The sequence below is a fragment of the Lissotriton vulgaris genome, unplaced genomic scaffold (genome assembly GCF_964263255.1).
Source record: "Lissotriton vulgaris unplaced genomic scaffold, aLisVul1.2 SCAFFOLD_504, whole genome shotgun sequence".
NCBI classification, from domain to species: domain Eukaryota; kingdom Metazoa; phylum Chordata; class Amphibia; order Caudata; family Salamandridae; genus Lissotriton; species Lissotriton vulgaris.
The window spans coordinates 629,773-653,145 of NW_028244312.1; the positions used below are offsets into that span (position 1 = coordinate 629,773).

The 23,373-nt window shown below is 49.4% G+C and overlaps 1 protein-coding gene across 1 annotated transcript in view; it reads left to right on the forward strand.

Annotated features, from left to right (window-relative positions):
• LOC147668103 (uncharacterized) overlaps nt 1–23,373 on the forward strand; it is a 414,401-nt gene that overhangs the window by 271,857 nt on the left and 119,171 nt on the right. Inside the window, exon 6 of the mRNA XM_086948782.1 lies at nt 608–688. Within this exon, the coding sequence (XP_086804908.1) occupies nt 608–688 (81 nt within the window). The remainder of the gene's footprint in view (nt 1–607; nt 689–23,373) is intronic.

Sequence of the window (23,373 nt, forward strand, 5' to 3'; positions counted from 1 at the left end):
TGAGCTCGGCAGCAACATGTTTGGGCTGCTAGAATGCATTGTGTGGCATTGGAATCCAAGGTGCTTTTTGAGTGAAATTAGCAGAAGACTCTGATGTCACTGAGGGTGCAGTGATCCAGTGCTAGTCTTTGTTTAACAAACATTTGTTTTCAGATGTGTTTCTTAATTGAATCAACAGAAGTGCATCAGGACTACACCTCCCAGGATTCATTCTGTTGTTAAAGTGTTGTTAAAGTGAGCTTAACAAGTGGAACACTGAGTCTTTCCTGACATGGAGACGTCTGGTATTCTTATTCATTGGGGTCTATACAGTGACACATGAGCATAATCAGGGGGTCAAATAAGACCAGCAAATGTTTAGAGAGACCATCACTCCCGCTGTCATGGATGTGTTTTAAATGAAAGAAAACAGCGGAATACTTCATTCTTCATAGAATGGGCAGAGGAGGAACTGAAGGCATGTCAATCACAGGGGTTGTGATGGTCAGTTTATTTGAGGTGCAGAAGGAGCATTTGAAAGATGGACCACTTCCTCTCTCCCAATCCTTCATATTGGTATTTCTCTCTCATGGTTTCCTTCTCTTTCTTCTAACTCCTCTCGCTTCAGTTTTCAAGTTGCACCAGGAGAACGGGGTCCTGAAGAAGAGCCAGACAGAGAGAGATGAATGTGATAGCACCAATAAATCAGGTAAACTCAGATTTTTTTTTCAGCAAAGTTTTATGTTGCTTCATGGTCTCAAAAGTAGAATAAATATCACAAAAGCTTTTTTTCCACTGCATAGCTTAGGATAATATGGCCTGCAAATGGTCCAGTGGGGTCCTTGTGATAAACTTAGCTACTGAGGGGCACTCACTATCCTCTCCAAGCTCAATTTGGCCATCTATATCCCACAACTATCACCTTCAGTGTTTGCGTTGTCCCTGGACAGGCCAGTGGGGGCCAGGGTCGATGCCTCCACCAGATCCCTATTTCATTCATATATTGACAAACAGAAGGTACCTCAGGGTCAGCTCGCTGACCCGAGAGACATAGCCTGTGCGCTCTTGTAAACCTTCCAAGATCAGACCCAGGTGCCCAGAAGGCTAGGCCTTAGAGCAGGTAGGATAACTCTCTGTGGCCCTGTCTGGTAGACACCCGTTTCCAGTTTCGATTAAAACAAGGACAAACAATTTAACACAAAAGTCCGCCCTTTTTTTTATCCTCATTTACCTCGTTCACACCTTTCCCTTCATGTTTCCAACCTGGGGTGTCCAAGACATCAATCGCTGGAGAAAGGAGCAAGAAGAGGATTCACCTTTTACCGCCCTCGGATTGTGACATCCCTCCTCTTTTACTTCCAATCCACACACAGTCTCCATGAGCCTCTCTGCTCAGTAGAGAAGGTGCCAGCCGAGGTGGAGAAAGGCTTGATCATTGGACCCCAGGTCTAAAGTTCTTACTTGTTGCTCACACCAGTGTAACAAGGGTATCCAAAACTCATACCTTTCCCTTTATCTGAAATGTCACGCTTGGCCACCCTCCTCACAGAGTTTAACTAGTCATCACAACTTGGGGAAGCCTGAGACACCACCGTTTGCAAATCTCTCTGTGCGCCAGGGGTATGGCATAAAAAACCAATTTTGCACGATTATTACTAACTATAGTTTGCGGATCCAAGCCTCCAAAAATAACTAGTAAGACGCTTACCTTGATTTGTAGGTTCAACGCATTGGACAAAACATTACTCACTGATCTTTGGACAGTGTACAAACATATGCAGATCATCTTTCTTCATGCTGCCACATTTTGGACATGTATTCGGAACAATGGTCTTTACATTAACCAATACACAAAAGAAAGAAATATAGACAAAAATTAGTACTATATTTTGAGTTTCCAGCCGGACAAAAAGTGTAATACCTCATTAAATATTAATAGACATAAATTCACAACAATAATAGGGGACACAGTCCTGTATCCTACACAAAAACACAATACACATACATATAAAACAAAAACTTTTCAGACGAAACAAAAAGGCTTGTAGACTGTAAAATATTGTTATGACAAGCTTCAAAAAACAGTAATAACACTTCTTTTATCAATGTGATTAATGTGTATGACTGTTAACTGTAGTCAATACACATTAATCAAATTGATAAAAGAAGTGTTATTTTGTATTGTGTTTTTGTGTAGGATACAGAACTGTGTCCCCTATTATTGTTGTGTTGTATGTATGTCTATTAATAATTTAATGAAGTTTTAAACTTTTGGCCCGGCTGGACACTCAAAATATAGTACTAATTTTAGTCTATATTTCTTTCTTTCGTGTATTGGTTAATGTAAGGACCATTGTTCTGAATACATAAATATTACCCAACGTCCTTTCTTACCTAATTGGGTTCCCTTGTTGTTGAGAATACATTTTGGACATGACACATCACCTCCAGACCCAAATTTGGATAACCTTTTGGAGGTCCAGTCGGCCCTATGGATGGTAAAAAGATGGTTCCTCCACAGGTATGCATGTTTAACTATTTTGTACAACCTAAACATAGATACTTGCCTTGATCTTCCAGCCTGGTCTGCGGCAAGCATCCCCCCAAAGGTCCTCTGGCAGAGTAAAAACCCCATCTTCCATTTCTATCATCAGCCAATACCACATCGCAATTTCCTTTTTTGGTACGACCCCCAACAGCAATTTCTCCTCAAATAATTAGATTCTCCGATTTTTGTGTCCTTGGCCTGATACCAAATTTGAATCTGGAGAAACTTAAATTTTGAAAACCACGTAATCAGATAGGGAAACAACTATTACAACGCAGTCATTACATCACACTACCTTTACATACCAGTCATTACATCGCAACATCCTTTACAATGCATGTCATTACAACGCAGCCATTACATCGCATGTCACTGCAACACATGTCATTACAATGCATGTCACTACAACAGAGGCATTACATTGCAAGTCATTACACTGCATACCATTAGAACACATAGTACCCTTACACTATCCAACACTTACCCTACTGTTACACTCACTGGAGTTAGAATCGTAATTTTTACCCCTACACTACCCAACACTTACCTTACTGTCGCACTCACTGGAGTTAGAATACAAATTTCTACCCCTACACTATCCAACACTTACCCTACTGTTGCACTCACTGGAGTTAGAACAGTAATTATTACCCCTATACTATCCAACACTTACCTTACATGCGATGTAATGGTATCCATTGTAATGGTATGGGTGGTAAAGGTATAATGCAATGTAATGGAATGCATTGTAAAGGTAGTTTCTGAAAATGCGATGTAATGGCATGCAGTGTAAAAGAATGCGTTGTAAAGGATGTTGCGATGTAAACACTGTGTTGTAAAGGCATGCATTGTAAATGTATGCATTGTAACGTCATAAATTCATCAGATGACCTTCTTGAAGTAGATGTTTCCATCTTAGTATGCCAGCCTCTCTAAGTGGCAGTGCCAATGCGTCCTTAGTCCATTCTGGAGAGCCTGGAGCCTCCCAGATGGGGGCAATCTGACTAAAATATGGCAATTTTGTAATCTTCCTAATCTTATACCAAGTCTCAGCCATACCCCCTAAAATCTTCAGTCTAACTTTTTTAAAGTATTTTGGATCCGCATATTTGTACATGTAACCACAGTTCGCTCCCTTCTCTTTCCTCAACATTACCTCAAACATTTTGCCAATCTCAGATTTTGTGGGTCTGTCCAAAAGCATTCTACCATTCTTTAATAGAAAAGCCCATGAGGAGAAAAGCAGATCTGTTAATGCTATCAATGGCCCTTAATATGACCAAATAAAGGAACTGATCTGACTTTGCATCATAACAAACAACTCTTTCTTAAAAGGTAAGGGGATTGAGTCGAACAAAAAAGTAAACTTTGGAGAGAACTATCATTTTTATGAGATTGACTCGGCCGAACAGTGTTAATGGCAGATGCAATCAGCTCTTCAGCCAGCCACTCACTTCTTTCCTAACCTTTTCAAAATTTTCTTTGGTAAGCTTTGCAATATCCTGGGTGATCTTTACACCTAGATATCTCATTTCTTTCTTGAACTTGAGCTCGCCGATCGCTGTATTCCAGGCCATTACCTCATTTTCTCCTTATTGATGTCCTAACCTGAGATTTTCCCGAAGTCTGTTGTTAACGTGAAAACACAATGCAAGGTTTTTTGTAAATTGGTAGTGAAGATCAGGATGTCATCAGCATATAAACCTATTTTCCTGCTCCAGCCATTATAGTCAAATGGTAAAATGTCTGTATTACTTCTGATTCTCCTAGCTGGTGGCTCAATATACAAATCAAACAGGAGTGGAGACAGGAAACAGCCTTGCCTAGTACCCTTTGTAATCTGAACAACTTTGGTCAATACCCCATTAACCAGGACCCTGGCTTCTGGTACAAAAAATTGGGGCCCAACATAAGAGATTTAGCCACCACCTGCAGATAAACCCAATTCACATGATCTAATGCTTTGGTGGCATCTAGCGCCATTACTGCCAAGGGAAGCTCATAAGCAGAGGCTAAATCAATCAATCAATCAATCAGTGATACTTATATAGCGCGCTAAATACCCGTAGGGTCTCAAGGCGCTGGGGGGGGGGGGGTGCCGCTACTGCTCGAACAGCCAGGTCTTCAGCTTCTTCCTGAAGGCGAGGTGGTCTTGGGTCAGGCGCAGGTCGGTCGGGAGGGAGTTCCAGGTCTTGGCGGCCAGGTAGGAGAATGACCTTCCTCCCGTAGTCGCTCTTCGGATGCGGGGGACGGCGGCGAGGGCGTGGTTGGCTGATCGGAGGTGGCGATTGGGAGCGTAGAAGTTGATTCGGCTGTTGAGGTAGCTCGGACCCTGGTTGTGTAGGGCTTTGTGTGCGTGGGTGAGGAGGCGGAAGGTGATTCTTTTGTTGACGGGGAGCCAGTGGAGGTCTCTCAGATGTCCGGTGATGTGGCTGGTTCGTGGGATGTCGAGGATGAGTCTGGCTGAGGCGTTCTGGATCCGCTGGAGTCTCTTCTGGAGCTTGGCGGTGGTACCGGCATAGAGGGCGTTGCCGTAGTCCAGTCGGCTGGTGACGAGGGCCTGGGTGACGGTCTTCCTGGTCTCGGAGGGGATCCATCAGAAGATCTTTCGTAGCATGCATAGGATGTTGAAGCACGCCGAGGAGACGTTGTTGACTTGCCTGGTCATGGAGAGGGAGGAGTTCAGGATGCCCAGGTTGCGTGCATGGTCTGTCGGTTTGGGTGCGGTGCCCAGGGCGGGAGGCCACCAGGAGTCGTCCCAGGCGGAGGGTGAAGAGCCCAGGATGAGGACCTCCGTCTTGTCAGAGTTCAGTTTCAGGCGGCTGGTTGTCATCCACTCGGCTACCTCTTTCATCCCTTCGTGCAGGTTGGCTCTGGCGGAGGCGGGGTCGTTGGTCAGGGAGAGGATCAGCTGGGTGTCGTCGGCGTAGGAGATTATGCTGAGGTTGTGTTTGCGTACGATGGCCGCGAGGGGGCTCATGTAGACGTTGAAGAGGGTGGGGCTCAGAGATGACCCTTGAGTGTATATGTCAATTCTTTCAAAGTCCTACCTCTAATAAACCCCTTTTGATCATTGTGTACCAGCTGTAGCATGACCCCATTTAGTCTTTCTGCCATAACTTTTGCAAAAAGCTAATAGTCTCAATTTAAAAGCGATATGGGCCTATAGGAATTGCAACTTTTGGGGCAATGCCCTGGTTTTGGGATTAAAGATATAATAGCCTCTTTCCAGGATTCTGGCATAGCAGCATCTGTCCAGAGTATTGCGTTAAACAGTTCACCAAGAAAAGGATTTAAAATACTAGCCAAAGCTCTATAAACCTCATGGGGAACATCATCTGGTCCTGGTGCCTGACCTTTCTTATCTCCCCTAATAAGTTCAAGTTCAAGTTCAGGGATTTGTATAGCGCACTACTCACCCAGAGGGTCTTAAGGCGCTTGGGGAAGGGGGTTCAATTTTTGTCGAATAGCCACGTTTTGAGTTCTTTTCTGAAGGAGATGTGGTTTTGAGTAAGGCGGAGGTGAGTGGGGAGTGAGTACCAGGTCTTGGCCGCCAGGAAGGAGAAGGATCTGCCGCCCATGGTGGATTTTCGAATGCGCGGGACTGCGGCGAGGGCTTGATTGGACGATCTAAGTTGGCGGGTGGGTGTGTAGAAGGACAGTCGATTGTTGAGGCATTCGGGTCCTAGTTTGTAGAGGGCCTTGTGTGCATGGGTGAGAAGAGGGAATGTAATTCTCTTGTTGACGGGAAGCCAGTGGAGGTCTTTTAGGTGTCTGGTGATGTGATCTTGGCGAGGGATGTCCAATATGAGTCTCGCTGATGCGTTTTGGATGCGTTGGAGTTTTTTCTGTAATTTTGCTGTGATTCCGGCGTATAGTGTGTTACCATAATCCAGTCGACTCGTGACCAGTGCGTGGGTGACAGTCTTTCTTGATTCGAGGGGGATCCAGCGGAAGATCTTTTTGAGAATACGAAGTACGTTGAAGCAGGAGGAAGAGACTGCGTTGACTTGTCTGGACATCGAGAGAGAGGAGTCTAGGATGAAGCCCAGGTTGCGTGCATGGTCTGTGGGTGTGGGTGCTGTGCCCAGAGCGGAAGGCCACCAAGAGTCGTCCCAGGCAGAGGGGGAGGATCCTAGGATGAGCACCTCAGTTTTGTCTGAGTTGAGTTTTATGCGGCTTTGTTTCATCCATTCGGCTACTTCTTTCATGCCTTCGTGAAGATTGGTTTTGGCGGTGTTAGGGTCTTTGGTGAGGGAAAGGATTAATTGGGTGTCGTCGGCGTAAGAGATGATGTTGAGGTTGTGTTGACGCGCTATGGAGGCGAGTGGACTCATGTAAACGTTGAAGAGGGTGGGACTGAGTGATGATCCTTGTGGTACTCCACAGATGACCTCAGAGGCCTCTGAGATGAAAGGGGGAAGTCAGACTTTTTGAGTTCTCCCGGCGAGGAATGAGATGATCCAGTTCAAGGCTTTTCCTTGTATGCCAACGTTCCTGAGGCGTTGTATAAGGGTGCTGTGGCAGACTGTGTCGAAAGCGGCCGAGAGGTCGAGAAGAATGAGGGCCGCTGTTTCTCCGTTATCCAGAAGTGTTCGGATGTGGTCTGTTGCTGCAATGAGGGCGGTTTCGGTGCTGTGTTTGGCTCGAAATCCGGACTGAGAGGGATCGAGGGAGTTGTTGGATTCAAGGAAGGCGGCGAGCTGGCTGTTGACTGCTTTCTCGATGACTTTGGCGGGGAATGGGAGAAGGGATATGGGTCGGTAGTTTTTAAGTTCGGAGGGGTCTGCTGTGGGTTTCTTCAAGAGGGCGCTGAGTTCGGCGTGTTTCCAGCTTTCTGGGAAGGTGGCAGAGTTGAACGAGCAGTTGATGACATCACGGAGGTGGGGTGCGATAATGGAGTCTGCTTTGTTGAAGATGTGGTGGGGACAGGGGTCGGTTGGCGAGCCAGAGTGGATTGAATTCATTAGGCGGATGGTGTCTTCGGTGGTGATTGGGTTCCAGTCGTTGAGTATGTTAATTGGCGGTGTAGGATCTGAGGGGGGTGGGGAGGGTTGTTCGCCGGGAGTGATCGCAAAGCTGTTGTGAATGTCGGCAATTTTGTTGTAGAAGAAGGAGGATAACGCATCGCAGGGGTCTTGGGAGGGAGTGATGTCGTTAGATGCTGCGGCGGGATTGGTGAATTCTTTGACGATGTTGAAAAGTTCCTTGCTGTTGTGGGCGTTGTTGTCGAGACGATCCTTGAAGGCTGATTTCTTGGTGGATCGAATCAGTTGGTGGTGTTTGCGGGTGGCGTCCTTGAGGGTGGCCATGTTGTCGGTGGTTGGGTTTTTTCTCCATGTTTTCTCTAGGGTTCGGCATAGCTTCTTGGATTTTTTAAGGTCGTCATTGAACCAGGGAGCTTTTTTGCTGCATGAGTTGATCTGGTGCTTTTTCAGGGGTGCTAATTCGTCAGCGCTGTGGGTGATCCATTGCTTGAGTTTGGTGGCTGCTAGGTTTGGGTCCAATGAGAGGGTGGGAGTGTTTTGGTTGAGTGATGTGAGGAGTTGGTCGGAGGTGATTTTGTTCCAGTTTCTCCGAGGAATAGGTTGTGGGCGGTAGTGGGACAAGGTGGTTTTGTAGCTGAAGTGTACACAGCTGTGGTCTGTCCAATGGAGAGCTGTGGTGCGGTCAAAGGAAATGTGCTTGCTGGAGGTGAAGATAGGGTCGAGCGTGTGCCCGGCTACATGGGTGGGGGTGTCCACAAGTTGTTTGAGTCCGAAATTGGCCAGGTTGTCCAGAAGGGAGTTGGTGTTGCTGTCGTGTTTTTTTTCAAGGTGGAAGTTGAGGTCTCCTAATAGAATGTAGTTCTCGGAGGCGAGGGCATGTGGGCTGACGAAGTCCGTGATGTCATCGCTGAATTGAGTGCGGTTTCCTGGAGGCCTGTAGATGAGGGTGCCTCTAAGTGTGGTCCTAGGGTCGGTGTGGATCTGGAAGTGGAGATGTTCGGCGGTTGCAAGATTATCGTAGGAGCTGGTCATGATTTTGATGGTGTTCTTATGGACGATGGCGATGCCTCCTCCTGTTTGGTTGGTGCGGTTTTTTCGGGTGATCTTGTAAGCGTCCGGTATGGCTATAGCGATGTCAGGTGCTGATGATGTGTTCATCCATATTTCTGTAAGGAAGGCGATGTCCGGTGACGCAGTGTCGAGTAGGTCCCAGAGTTCAGTTGCGTGTCTGTGGACCGAGCGGGTGTTCAGCAGGATGCACTTCAGGTGGTTAGAGTCGGAGCTATGTTTGGAGGAAGTGGGTCTGGTGAGGGTCCTGAAGCAGGTGAACTTGCAGGTGTGACAGGCGAAAGGGCCGTGGGTGCGTCCAGGGGTGGCTTCGCAGCATTGTGGTGTGCGTCCGGGGTTGAGGGCGAGGAGAGTAGCGGCATCATACGTGAATCTAGTGGGCTGGGTGCGGCGAGGGCCAGGGGGTCTGGCGCTGGGCGCGGTCCAGGCGCGGACGGGCGTAGACGGGCTTACCTTTGGCGCACCTTTGGCGCGGCCGCAGCGCGTGGACGCTGCGCGTTGGGACATCTGACATAAATGGAGAAGTGGAGGGGGGCGGAGCGTGGGAGGGGGAGCTGGGAGGCGGGAGCGTAGGGGGAGGGACGGGCTGCAGGCACAACAAAATGGACGAGACAACAACAGGACAACAGGACGCTATGGGCGCAATCAGGTAGCGATTGTGCTCAGGAGGCAATGCGGGTAATGCGAGCTGGCGGTGGAACACACGGGCACAATTTCAATAAAATAAAATATTAAAACAATGCGGAGCGTTCACAACTTAAATATGCTAAACAAGCGAAGCAATGCGGAGCGTTCACAGTTTAAATATCCTAAACAAACAAGGCAATCCGGAGCGCTACGCAACAGAGCGGATGCAACTTCAATTAAATTAAATTAAAGGTAAGCTTGATCCTGACTCAATCAAATCAGCACCACTTCCTCTGTGACTTCCAGATCTTCCTGGTACACTTTCCCAAAGTGCCTGATAAAGGCTAATCCAATACCCTGACCCTGTCTCCGAGAACAGCTCCTGACTGCTCACACTTAATCTCTTTTTAATCTTTTTCCTAACTTGGTAGTTCTTCGTTTTCTAAGGTAACAGCATACTATAGCCTTCCCGTACTCAAAATGAGCCAGCTGACCAGACTCCCATTTCTTCCTAACCCTATCCTGTAAAATTCCAGTCAGATTTGTTTTTGTGTACATTATTTCACCCAGCATCTTCCCATTATCTACCTGGATTCCGGAATTGATCAAGCCCTTTTTGAGATTCCGGATTTGCACCTCTAGTTCTAGGAACTTTTTATGATAAGCTCGCCTTTTTGCCGTCGCTAGGGCGCCCAATCTACCTCTCAAGTAAGCCTTATATGAAGGCAAAACTACCCCAAACGTGGATGAACCCAGATTATTTCCCAAAAACTCCTTCTTCTTTTAAAATGTCTATGATACCTTCGTCTGATAATATCGTGTGATCCAAAGTCCATCTTGGCTGAGCAGCCCCCTCACGTAGCCTCATATGCAGTAATATTGCTGAGTGATCTGACGTTACCCCTAGATGTTTGATGTCTATGACTTGATCTTTCAATTTATCATCTACTAAGAAAAAATCAATACTTGACTGGTGTCTATATTTCTTATTGTAAAAAGTAAAACCTTTCTTAGACCCTGCCCTGTGTCACCAAATATCGCAAAGTCGCAATTGCGCATCACTAATCATATCAATACCGACATTTTTTGGTTAAGAACTGCTCTACTGTTCAAAGATCTATCCATTTTATGATCCAGCACTGCATTAAAATATCCTGCCATGATGATAGGGTCTGGAAAATTTGCAAGCTCAGTAAATAATTTTTCTACGGGGCCCTTATCATCCTGATTTAGAACATAATATCCCAACAGCGTGTAATTCTGCCTCAAATTTTGATAGTTTTTCCACAAGCCATCTACCCACTGTGATTGAGACGCTACCTTCCACGGAGATGTTTGTCCCCTGTTTCACCAAAATTGGCACTCCTTTTGTAAGTGCCCCCTGTCTTATATAGACTGCCTATGAAATCCATCTTTTAGCTTTAAAAATCTCCCGGCTCTCGCCCTCCGTTAAGTGCGTCTCTTGTATAATGACAATAAAAATGTGAGCAGTACAGTCCCTTAAATACTGCATTACCCTCTATTGTCTTCCCCTTACCCGAAGTTCATTCACATTCCATGATAGAATTATTATCTGTTCTTTTCTCAACCATCCCCTCTAGAAGTTTACTAAGATTCTCTTTGGCTTGGTCCAATTTGTATTGAGTCTGTAGGGGTCTCTGTGTATCCTTTGAATGTCTTTCGCAATCTCCTCTCCAGTTTCCTCCAGTTGAAGTTAACTTTTGATTGGTTGAAATGTCTAATCTTTTATATCTTCTCCCTCCTTACCCTACGGGATGGGAAATTCTCCAACCTTTCTACCCTCTCCTGCTGTTTCCTCTCCCTTGTTTTGAGACCCTCTATTTCCACCGTGTTAGCCTTCACTGCTTCTTTAAGGCCTCTTACTTTGCCTGCTAAGGTCAATGTTCTGTTGCTCAGATCATCTATCTTCTTTTCCAAGATTTCACAAGCTGACCTGATCTCTTTCTGGTTCGTCTCTGAAATGTCAAATGTATTCTTTATTTCTAATGAAAGGGTTGTAAGAAGAACACTGATGGAAAAGTCCTCACTATCTGAGCTTTTTGCCCCCCCCCCCCTGCTTAATCACCAACAGCCTTCTCACTTGTTTCCTTCTCACGCTGGCTCTGACCTCCCTCAAAGCTTACCTTTTCACCCTCCACACTACAATGAGGCTTGTTTAACACCTCGGGCTAGAGTTAGAAGAGTCTCCTCCATCCGGGGAATCTGCTATATCTGCAGTCTCAGGTACCAGGGCCTGGTACCGGTTTAGGTTAAAATGCCTGGACCATTCATCCATATTTTGCGGCTCCATGTTTCTGCCTACCGCCCCTTGCCCTTACTCGATTCTTCCTGACCTCCCTTTTTGTCCATCCAGTTGCTATTCCTTAAAATAAGGGTTTTTGGCAGCACCTTAAAATAGGTCCTGAGCGAGGGAGTACCCTTTACCTTTTGTTCAGGGTGGACTTTTTTAATGTTTTATGAGTTATAGCCTCTTTAACTGGTATCTTTTTAAAACATCGAAGCCTACTTGCTTCTTTTGCCTTGACCTTCTCTTTTCTCTTTCCTGCCCCCTCCTCAGTTAAATACGGGGTTTATCACCTAGGAAACTACCACATCACTACCCCTCCCTGTACTCCTGAGAGTGTATCTTGAAACTCCCTTGGTGTGTTCTGCACCAGCGCCCCCCCTCAGAGCTCTGTTCGTACTCTTGCCCGACTTCCCTCTCTGCCCGTCCGTCTCTGGACTCCCCTCGGCTCCTGGTGCAGCTCCTGAGCTGGCAGTTGTGGTCGCTGTATCAGGACCTCAGCATAATCCCTGCTGCTTGTGCCACGCTCAGCTTGCTCAATGCTGCAAGCTCCCCCGTAGCCAGTTCTGCTATCCCTGCTTCCTCCTCCTCCTCCTCCTCTCCCCCGGAAGAGAAACCTAGCATCAGGTCTCCGGCCCCTGCGCAGCTCACGCGCCCCCCTTGCCTATGGCTGTTCTGCAGTGTTGCCGGAATCCAAACACCACTACTGCTGACGACCCGGCTACTGCCGATGACCCAGGCACAACAGTCTGCCCTGATAGTTTCTTATTATTAACTAACCTCCTGACATCATCAGAGCAAGCCAGGACATACCGCAGAGACGAAACTCACATAGATGGAGATGGGCGTTAGTGGAGACTGAAGCCTGCATTTCCATGGAAGTGGCTGTCAATACTGGCAGTCCCCCTGAGATAAGAGGCTGTTTAGAACCCCAAACACAGAAGCACTTTCTCTCTCCTTTTCACTTTCTGTCCCATAGAGCGAGCAGAGAAAGTTGTGCTGCACTTTTGAGGGCTGGTTCCCAGACTCATGCTGCAGATGCAGATATCTAAAGGCCGGTGTTGTGTAATATGTGGTATCCCCTCGGGATCGTGTATCCCCTTGGTTCGGCAGACTCCGTAGGTCCTGCCTATTGGACACTTTGGACGAGCCCCCAAGCAGCCCCGCCCGCCTCAGGAGAAGGCAGCCTCGGCTCTAGCAGGCAGAAGCAGCTGCGCACTGAGCCGAGCAGCTGTCAGTAATTTGCATATTTATCAGCTTTCAGGCTTACTGGGGCACTCGAAAAGGGTGTAAATATATAACATAACTCTTTCATTTCTTTACTCTGCCGTGACCTCTGTCTGACTATTTGAACGGACACCCTCGAGATATGAACTACTTGTAAAACAAAGGAGAAAAATAACAGGATAGCTCGAGTGCAAAACGAAACGAAAACATTACTTTAAGGAAATGGAATGAAATCAGTCAATCAATCAATCAATCAGTGACACTTATAAAGCGCGCTACATACCCGTAGGGTCTCAAGGCGCTGGGGGGGGGGGTGCCGCTACTGCTCGAACAGCCAGGTCTTCAGCTTCTTCCTGAAGGAGAGGTGGTCTTGGGTCAGGCGCAGGTCGGACGGGAGGGAGTTCCAGGTCTTGGCGGCCAGGTAGGAGAAGGACCTTCCTCCTGTAGTCGCTCTTCGGATGCGGGGGACGGCGGCGAGGGCGTGGTTGGCTGATCGGAGGTGGCGTTTGGGAGCGTAGAAGTTGACTCGGCTGTTGAGGTAGCTCGGGCCTTGGTCGTGTAGGGCTTTGTGTGCGTGGGTGAGGAGGCGGAAGGTGATTCTCTTGTTGACGGGGAGCCAGTGAAGGTCTCTCAGATGTCCGGAGATGTGGCTGGATCGTGGGATGTCGAGGATGAGTCTGGCTGAGGCGTTTTGGATCCGCTGGAGTCTCTTCTGGAGCTTGGCGGTGGTCCCGGCGTAGAGGGCGTTGCCGTAGTCCAGTCGGCTGGTGATGAGGGCCTGGGTGACGGTCTTCCTGGTCTCTGTGGGGATCCACCAGAAGATCTTCCGTAGCATGCGTAGGATGTTGAAGCACGCCGAGGAGACGCTGTTGACTTGCCTGGTCATGGAGAGGGAGGAGTCCAGGATGAAGCCCAGGTTTCGTGCATGGTCTGTCGGTTTGGGTGCGGTGCCCAGGGCGGGAGGCCACCAGGAGTCGTCCCAGGCGGAGGGTGAGGAGCCCAGGATGAGGACCTCCGTCTTGTCCGAGTTCAGTTTCAGGCGGCTGGTGGTCATCCACTCGGCTACCTCTTTCATCCCTTCGTGCAGGTTGGCTCTGGCGGCGGCGGGGTCGTTGGTCAGGGAGAGGATCAGCTGGGTGTCGTCGGCGTAGGAGATTATGCTGAGGTGGTGTTTGCGTACGATGGCCGCGAGGGGGCTCATGTAGACGTTGAAGAGGGTGGGGCTCAGGGATGATCCTTGGGGGACGCCGCAGATGACTTCGGAGGCCTCTGACTTGTACGGTGGTAGGCGGACTCGCTGTGTTCTTCCGTCGAGGAAGGAGATGATCCATTCCAGCGCCTTGTCCTGGATTCCGATGTTGCTGAGGCGCCGTACTAGGGTGCGGTGGCAGACCGTGTCGAATGCCGCGGAGAGGTCTAGGAGGATGAGGGCCGCTGTTTCTCCATTGTCCATCAGGGCTCGGATGTCATCGGTGGCGGCGATGAGGGCGGTCTCGGTGCTGTGTTTGGCTCGGAAGCCGGACTGTGAGGGGTCGAGGGATCTGTTCGTCTCGAGGAAGGCGGCCATCTGCTTGTTGACGGTCTTCTCGATGACTTTGGCTGGAAACGGGAGAAGCGAGATGGGGCGGTAATTCTTGAGGTCGGTGGGGTCCGCTGTTGGTTTCTTGAGTAGAGCGCTGAGTTCGGCGTGTTTCCAGCTTTCAGGGAAGATGGCGGTGTCGAAGGAGGTGTTGATGATGTCTCGCAGGTGGGGTGCGATGACAGCGTCGGCCTTGTTGAAGACGTGGTGAGGGCAGGGGTCGGTCGGTGATCCGGAGTGGATGGAGTTCATCGTGCGGATGGTGTCTTCGGTGCTGATCGGGGTCCAGGCGTGGAGGGTGGTGGTGGGGGGGGTGGCTGGTCGGTCGTGGTGTGCGTTGGTTGGTTGTTGAAGCTGCTGTGTATGTCCGTGATCTTGTTGTGGAAGTATGAGGCGAGGGAGTTGCAGAGGTCTTGCGATGGGGTGATGTCGTTGTTTCCTGCGCTGGGGTTGGAAAGCTCTTTCACGATGTTGAAGAGTTCCTTGCAGTTGTGTGCGTTGTTGTCCAACCGGTCCTTGAATGCTGTTTTCTTGGCGGCGCGGATCAGCTGGTGGTGTTTCCGGGTGGCAAGTTTGTAGGAGGTCCTGTTGTCCGGTGTCGGTTCCCTTTTCCAGACTTTCTCGAGGGCTCGGCAGTTCTTCTTGGAGCTCTTGAGTTCGTCGGTGAACCAGGGGGCCTTCTTGCTGCCGGGTCTGCTAGGCGGGGTCCTCAGCGGGGCGAGTTCGTCCGCGCAGTTGCTGATCCACTTCGTGAGGTTGTCGGCGGCCTGGCTGGGGTTCGCTGAGCTGGCAGGAGGGTGTTGGCTCAGGGAGGTGGCGAGCTGGTCTGCTGTGATCTTGTTCCAGCTTCTGCGGGCGGTCTGTTGCTGGTGTTGGTGGGTCGTCGTTCTCTTGAAGGTGAAGTGGACGCAGCTGTGGTCCGTCCATTGAAGCTCTGTGGCGTGGCTGAAGTCGATGTCTGTGCTGGATGAGAAGACGGCGTCGAGTGTGTGTCCGGCGAGGTGGGTGGGGGTGGACACCAGTTGCTTGAGTCCCAGGTTGGCGAGGTTGTCGAGCAGGGTGCTGGTGTTGTGGTCGTTGTTGTTCTCCAGATGGAAGTTGAGGTCTCCCAGGAGGATGTAGTCAGCGGAGGGGAGGGCATGCGGGCTGATGAAGTCGGCGATGTCCTCGCTGAATTGCGTGCGTGGTCCAGGGGGTTGGTAGATCAGGGTGCCTCTGAGGGTGGTGTTCGGGTTGGTGTGGATCTGGAAATGCAGGTGTTCGGCGCTGGTCAGGGTGTTGTCGGTGCTGTGAGACGGATGGTGTTCAGTATGAGTTAAACGTAATTAAAAGGGAGATGACAGTTTCACAGTAATGGGAAATCACGGAAATAATGCAAATATTAAACAGGGAACAAGGAATAATTTCAAGATTGGAAAAGAACAGAGAGAATGCATGACAGAAAAATGGAGAAAAAAACATTTTGGCTTTTTAATAAAAAACATACTCAAAACCTTAAAGATAATATATGGAAAGAAGAGCCTGGGCATGAGCTGTACCTTGAAAATATTTGAATTAACATTTGTATGCTTTGACATTAATTGGTCACATTTCAGTGCTGCACTGAGAGGTACTTCTTAAAAGTGATAGGGGGAGATTTACAAGCCCTGTGTGCCTCTTTTACGTCGCCGTTGCGTCACTTTTGTGATGCAGCAACGGCGCAAAAGATGCGCCATGCTGTGGGGTATTTACAATGTGACGCACCTGGGAGATGCGTCACGTTGTAAAGCCCTGGGCCAGAAGTAGGGGTTCCAGCGCAAGAACGCCTTCTAAAAGTGGCTGAGTGAAATCTAAAAGACTTCACTCAGTCACTTTTGAGCCCATGCTGCGTCAAAACCCTGCTCCTGCTTGAAGCAGGCGTAAGGCTTGACGCAGCATTGTAAAGATAGGGACCCCCAGAGAATTGCTGTAGCTGCGACTCAACTCCAGCAATGCGCAGCCTTTACGGCACATATGCGTCATGCATCTGTGCCGTTCTTTCTTTGTAAATGCGGTGCATCAATGCCTGCGGAGCCGTGGTGCACAATAACTGGCGCATCCCTGTTGATATGCAGGGATGCGCCAGTTATTGTAAATCTGCCCCCCTGTTCCTTCAACATAGATTTAGAACCATTTCTCTCCGCCCTTAAACTGGTGACAGTACCATTAGTAAAATAAGAGGCAGGGTAGTTTTTATTTGAACCCTGTCTGTGTCCTAGATCACTATCAAGTAGCATTATGGTCTATTAAATCAATCACAGTAGGCTTTTGTGCAGCTGGTATTCTGAAATCATATATTTGAAAGTGCTATGCCTAAGATCACAAAATGTAAGCAGGGAAGCCGTGATTTATCCAGGGTTTCTGGTTTCACTTTGTGAAAATCAGTCACTAAATGGGTATAATTTTGTCCCCTTATTATGTTAAGGCTTTGTTTTGACCTCTTTGTACAATTGTCTGCAATTTTTATATAACGCAAACTCAACCCCTAAGATACTGGAGTGCTTTATATCAGCAATATTTACATTTAACATGGTCACGTTTCTTTTGACATGGGTAGGTTAAGTGATTTGCCTAGAAGCAGGTGTTGAGACTTGAACCTGGTTACTCAGTTCCAATGCCGACAGCTCTGGCAGTAAATGTCTGGGTAGAGCAAAGATGAGCAGAAGGGTAGAGCATTTGGGGCCTGCTGCCTGTGCCCTCGGTCAAGCATAGTCGCCAAGGTTTCAGATTGCGTATGTGTGACATTATCATAATTTCAGTGTAATTATGAGTGACATTCAACGACCATGAGTGACACTTTCTCACAAACAAAATCAAGCAATGAAAATGAGGGAAACATATATAAATATTAGGAAAGACACCAATGGGGGCGTGGCTTGGCCGGCTGCAAGATGGCCACACTCTAAGTGGGCTCTGCAGACCAAGCCCAAGATCCGTTAAAATCCTGCAGACGATGGCCTTCTTAATAGTTGCAATTGGTGCACCCTGTTAGATCCTCTCCTCACCTGCGGCATCGCTTGGAGCTCTTTTCACCTCCCGAGATCATTCACGAACTGGGAGCTGCCGCCCATCTGAGGTGCTGGGATTACACCTCATGGGCCTGCGGGGGCCCGACCACTTCGCTTCTGCTGTCATCGGGGCTGCCTGGGACTCCGTGCAGCCAGAGGGTCGATGGTGGGTTTTCGCTGCCATCCGGTGAGTGTTGCCGCGACCGGGGGCTCTCTGTGGCGGGGCTGGAGGTGCACGCGCTGAAGTGCCTTGCTCGGGCCTAGGGTGCTCCGGCGCCATATTCCACCCTCACTCCTGCTTGGTGCCACCCCTGCTCGCTCTCAGTGCCCGGGCCTGGTAACGCGAGTGGTGTGCCCCCCGCACCTCCAATTCGTGTTTGCCCCGGGTTGTGCGCACCCCTCGCCCCACTGCTGCGGTTCTGTGCGGGGATCTCTGGTCCCACTCTCACCTCTGCGGCCTCTCTCGGCGGATTGTGACGCCGCCGCCCACCACACACGACATCAGGGGCCTAGCCTCACAGAGGCCTATTCTGTCTCCCCACACCCAACCTGTGACCTGACACTGCATGCTGGATCTGTGCCGGACGGGTACATCCATTGGCTGGGCCTGCCCACTCCACCACATCTGCTGCTGCTGATATTGGAGGCGGGGTGTGCCCGCTCCCCTAGGCCTCTGTCCCGGGCAATTGGTGTTGCTCCCGCCGTTGGCCGTGCTAGGCCCTGCGCCTAAGCTGCTGCTGGGGGCCTGCCTTTTAGCTGGGTCTTGTATCGCCACAGTACCGCTGCAGAGCTGCTTTCTGGTGCCTCTTGAGACTGGTCCATCACACCCCTGCTGAGGTGCCGCATTTGAACTCCTGGCATTGAGATGGCCTCTTTCCTCTTGGGTCCATCTCGGGGAGACTTCATCTGTAGGGCCTGGGCGCAGTGTGGTGCACGTCTTGATCTTTGGGCCCCTGTTGAGCTGGGTGACTGTGCTTCCTTCTTGGGGACCTATGGATCCTTCAAATCTTCCATCTGCTCTCTGCCTGCCCATTTGTCTTTCTCCAAGGCTTTTGTTCGCTGAAGAGTCGCGACGGTGGAGCCCTTCCCGGCTGGGCTGCCACCCTGAGGTCCACCCTGCAGGCCGTTCTCCTCTGTCCAGGTGCCCTCTGTTCCGGTCATTGTGTGTGCTCGGAGTTGGGTTAGGGGTCCTCCTTGCGCCAACTCTGCTCATCTTGGGTGCTCTGTTGCTCCCTCATCTCTTGGTGGCGCCTGCTGTGAGACTCCTCCACCATGGGGGAGGACGACCCCAAACAGCCCAGATTGCATTCGAAAATCACAGGTCGACCCGCCAGGACGGCGCTGGCTTGGACGGTGGTGACCCCGCAGCAACTATGGACTCGCCCCCCTCCCGCGATGATGACCTAAAAGCTATCATGTTGGATGTCAAATCGACAGTCACAGTGACTCAACGGGACCAGCTTTCTGCCCGGCTGGACTCTGTGAAGGCCTGTGTTGACTCCCACGACAATCGTCTCCTCCATGTCGAATCCAGAGTCTCGGACGCTGAGTATGCAGCCACGCAGTATCATTAGAAGCTGCTACAGATGGACAAAATTCTTGCTCTTATCCAGTAGAAAAACGAGGACTTGAAGGCCCGCTCCGGTCGGAGTAAATTCCGCATAACTGGCTTTCCAGAGTCCACCAACATAGCCCATATGGAGGACTTCGTGGAGCAACTAATCAAGGAACTCTTCAGTGATGTGCTCTCCTCAGTTTTTATTGTTGAATGCGCACACCGCTCCCTTGGTCCATGCCCTGGTCACGGACTACCTCCTCACCCTATCATCAAAAAAATACTAAATTTCCGAGACTGTGATGCCATTCTCCATGCGGTGCGGGACATGGGCAAAATAAATCATCAAGGCAATACGCTCTCTTTCTTTCAAGACTATACTCTCACTGTTCAGGCTGCCAGATGTGAATTCCTTCATGCAAAGCGGATTTAGCAAAATCACGAGGTCTCCTACTCATTGGCATACCCAGTAAAGTTGAGAGTTCGGCAGGGCGCAAAATCGCTTATTTTCCCGGATCCCAGAGATGCCCTTGCCTTTCCAAAGAAACTTGACAAATCAACAGGCCCCTCTCCATCCAGCTCCCAGCTGCTGGGGATGATCGCCTTAGCAACAATGACTGACTGGTTGTACTTTCTAGGTTTACTAATCACTGATTGTTGTCTGATGCTCTAGTAGCTTGGCCACCCTGCTTAACTGCTCTGCCATGCTCTCACAGGATAATAACCTTTCTCCTTATGGTTTCCGCTCTACCAAGTTGTGGGTTCCTGGGGTGGGAAGGGGTGGTATCTCAGCCTGATTGGGGGGTTGGAGTGGGTGTGGGGTGGAGGGTCTTCTGGGGTCTGATTTGGGGGCAGGAGTGGGTGTGGGGCTTGGGTTCCTTTTGATGCTGCTGTTTGGTCTGTTAGGGTGGGATTGCGGGGTGGTGATTGAGACATTTGAAAAGCATCTGGGATTGTTTTTTGAGTTGCTATCATGGGAGGATTAGATGGATGGGGGTTTTGGTATGTTACCTTTCGTTTAATATTTATTGGTTCTGTGTGGTCGGATCGCTTCACGGTACTGTATCCGATTTACCTTGCCTCTTGCTGTGGGCGCCTTCCTTGCTCCCTTGTCGGTGGGTGATCCCGCGCGGCTGCACACTATTTAGTTCTGTACAATGTCTGTCCTACTTGCACTGCGCCGCTTTTCATTCAGATATAGTATGACATTACTGACACCATGTTTTGGACCTGGAACGTCCGCGGTCTGAACGATCAACGAAAAGCCAGGCTCATTCACTCTCACTTTCAGCAACACAGGGTAGACATATGTTTCCTACAGGAGACGCACCTCTTGCCTGAATCTGCCTCCAGACTTCGGTCGCGTTACCGGGGAGAATCACATTCCTTGTTTTATTCTTCTTACGCAAGGGGGGGTCTCCATTTTGGTATGCAGGGGTCTCCCCTGGCAAACTACTCAGGCAAATACGGACCCTGATGGTAGATACGTAATTCTGCATGGCTCCTTGTTAACTCAACCCATGACGATCGCTGCTGTGTACAGCCCTAACTCAGACGATCCCAATTTCTTTACTCACATTTGGCATCTTATCTCTTCCTTTGGCCCGGCGGTTATACTCTGGGTGGGGGGGGGGAATTTTAATGTTACTCTTTCAGTGGAAATGGACAGTTCTGATCCCCATTCATCCCATCCGTGTGCTACCACTTTACTTCAGTCCATACTTACTGACAACTCGCTTTATGATGCCTGGCGTCATATGTGGTCCAACACCCGCGAGGGAACTTGTGTCTCAGGGGTTCGGGGATGCTGGTCACGCATTGATTTTTGGCTCGCCTTCCCGGATGTCCTTACCTGGCTTAACTCTGCCACTCATATTGCGCGTACCTTCTTGAATCATGCACCATTCAAATCGGTCTTCGTCTCCCTCACTCCCCACAGCGAGCATTCACATGGTGACTCCCTCTGAAAGCGCTCCGCGACACAGTCTTCTGCGATGAGATCCAAACAGCCATCACCAATTATTTCAATCTAAATGTGGGTTAGGTAGACTCTCCTTCCGTACTTTAGAAGGCTTCAAAACAGTAATACCAGGCAAGTGTATTTCTAAACAGGCCGGTGTCCTCCGTTCAATCCGTACCACTCTGGCAAAGTTGGAAACTGAAATTAGGACTCTGGATGCCGCTCAGGCTGCACACCCCAGGCCTGAGACCCTCGCACTTCTAAGACAAAAACACAATGAATTAAAGGAAGAGGCTGATAGAGAGCTTTCCTTCTTGTGCAGAGAGGCCCGAACCCATTGCTTTGGGAAAGACCTTAGCCAACCTCTTACGCCCTTCCCGTGCTGCGTCGTATATTACGGCTCTTAGTGATGGGGGTCCCACTAGAACCACCTCTCCTGAAGAAATTAAGGCTTGTTTCAGGGATTTTTACTCGCAGCTCTATACTGCTGGCCCCACCCCCCTCATGCGAGGCCTTCAAACAATATTTTGAGACTATCGCGCTCGTATGGCTGGAGGATTATCATCGGAAATTCTTAGATGAGCCTTTCACTAAGAAGGAGATACATGCTGCCATAAATAGCTTGCCTGGCGGCAAGGCTCCGGGTCTGGATGGTCTTCCAGCTTCTTTTTATAAAACGTATGCATCGCTTTTAGAACCACATTTGGCATCTATGTACAGTGATTCTTTTGATAATGGACTCTTTCCTCAGTCCCTACTTGAGGCCATGATAACGCTGTTACTCAAGCCAGACAAGCCAGCCGACTGTCGCGACTTCTATTGCCCCTTCTCTCTTATTAATACTGACTATAAAATTTTCTCTAAATTAATTGCCTCTCGCCTTCTACTACTTATGTCGCTCATTGGTCTCCCTGACCAGTTTGGTTTAATTCCTGGCAGGGCCACCTCGCACAATCTCCGGACCATTTTCTCGGTGCTTCACCAGATCAATCCTAGTCTCCCCGCAGTTGCCGCTCTTCTAGATGCCACTAAGGCGTTTGACACGCTTGAATGGCCCTTTTTATTTTTTCTCCTACCTCGCATCGGTTGTAGCAATATGTTTATATGAAAGATATCTCTTCTTTATACTTGCCCCTCAGCTCGTCTCTGAATTAATGGGCAGATATCGGATCCTATTTGCATTGAACGCGGCACCGGGCAGGGGTGTCCTCTATCATCTAATCTCTTCGCCATCGTAATGGAGCCTCTGGTGGCCAGACTCCGGCAGCATCACACTCAGAGGGGCATAAGTTTCTTGGCCCGCTGGTCTCTATGTAAGAGAACTACATAACTCTGTATGTTCACCACCCTAAGACAATCTTAGCCCTCTTGTATGTGAGATAATACTCTTTGGTGGATTGTCTGGCATACAGGTGAATTGGAGCAAGTCTGTGCTGTTCCCCCTTACGGATGCCACCAGACCATTAATGCCAGACTTTCCCTTTATTTGGGCCTCTGGCCCCACCCACTACCTGGGTATCTGGCTGAGTAGGGACTTGGACGACCTTTGGAGGTCTAACTTCGGGTGTGCGGTGGACTGGTTGGAATCCAAAATTCCGCATTGGAGTCGGCTTCCATTGTCTCGCTGGTTGCATAGCCATTGCTAAGATAGTCGTTCTGCCGAAATTCCTTTACCTTTTTTTGAATATCCCTATCCTCCTCACTGCTAATTTCTTTCGCAAACTACGTCCTTTGATCATCTCTCTCGTCTGGGCCGGTAAACAACCTAGAGTCTCGTATGATATTCTCACTCTTCCTATGTCCGTAGGGGGTATGGGTGCTCATAATTTTAAGCTATACGCCCTATGCGGTCAGGCCAGTTTTCTGCATTTCTGGATCCATCCCTCTCCTTATCAACCGCACGTGGCTGTGAAGACTGACATCGCGTCCCCCTCGCCGTCCCCCACGGCCTTATTTTCCCTGGCGAGTCGCTCGCAAGCGGAAGTAGACACGTTGAGACATTGTGTTGGGCCTGGTCCGGACTATGCCGACTCTCCAACTTCCCATTACTATCGGCTAATGCCATGCCGATCGTGCGTCATCCTGCCTTTCCCCCTCTTCAGCCATCTGGCATGTCTAAACATGCACCACACTTGTCGACCTGTCAACTTTGGCAGATCTATATCTCAGAGACACCTTCTATTCTCTTCCTGCCGCTTCTGGTCCGCTGGACACTCTATTGTTCTATCATTTGCGTGCTATATGCTGGGAGTTACATCCTACGTTTCCCAAGCCTCCACCCACGATGCCTGCCCTTGATTTCATGTACACATCCCGACTCCTCACAAAATAGTCACTAAATGATATGCCTTCATGTAGTCGTCCACTTCCATCTCCACAGAATGGGCGCGCGCGGCGTGGGGCGAGGACTTGGGCATGGACTAAGTATGGGCGGAAAATCCGTTCCGCTCGCGGATTTTGCGGATTTTCGGTAAATTCGCAATCCGCAAGATTCGCGAATTTCCCGCAAAA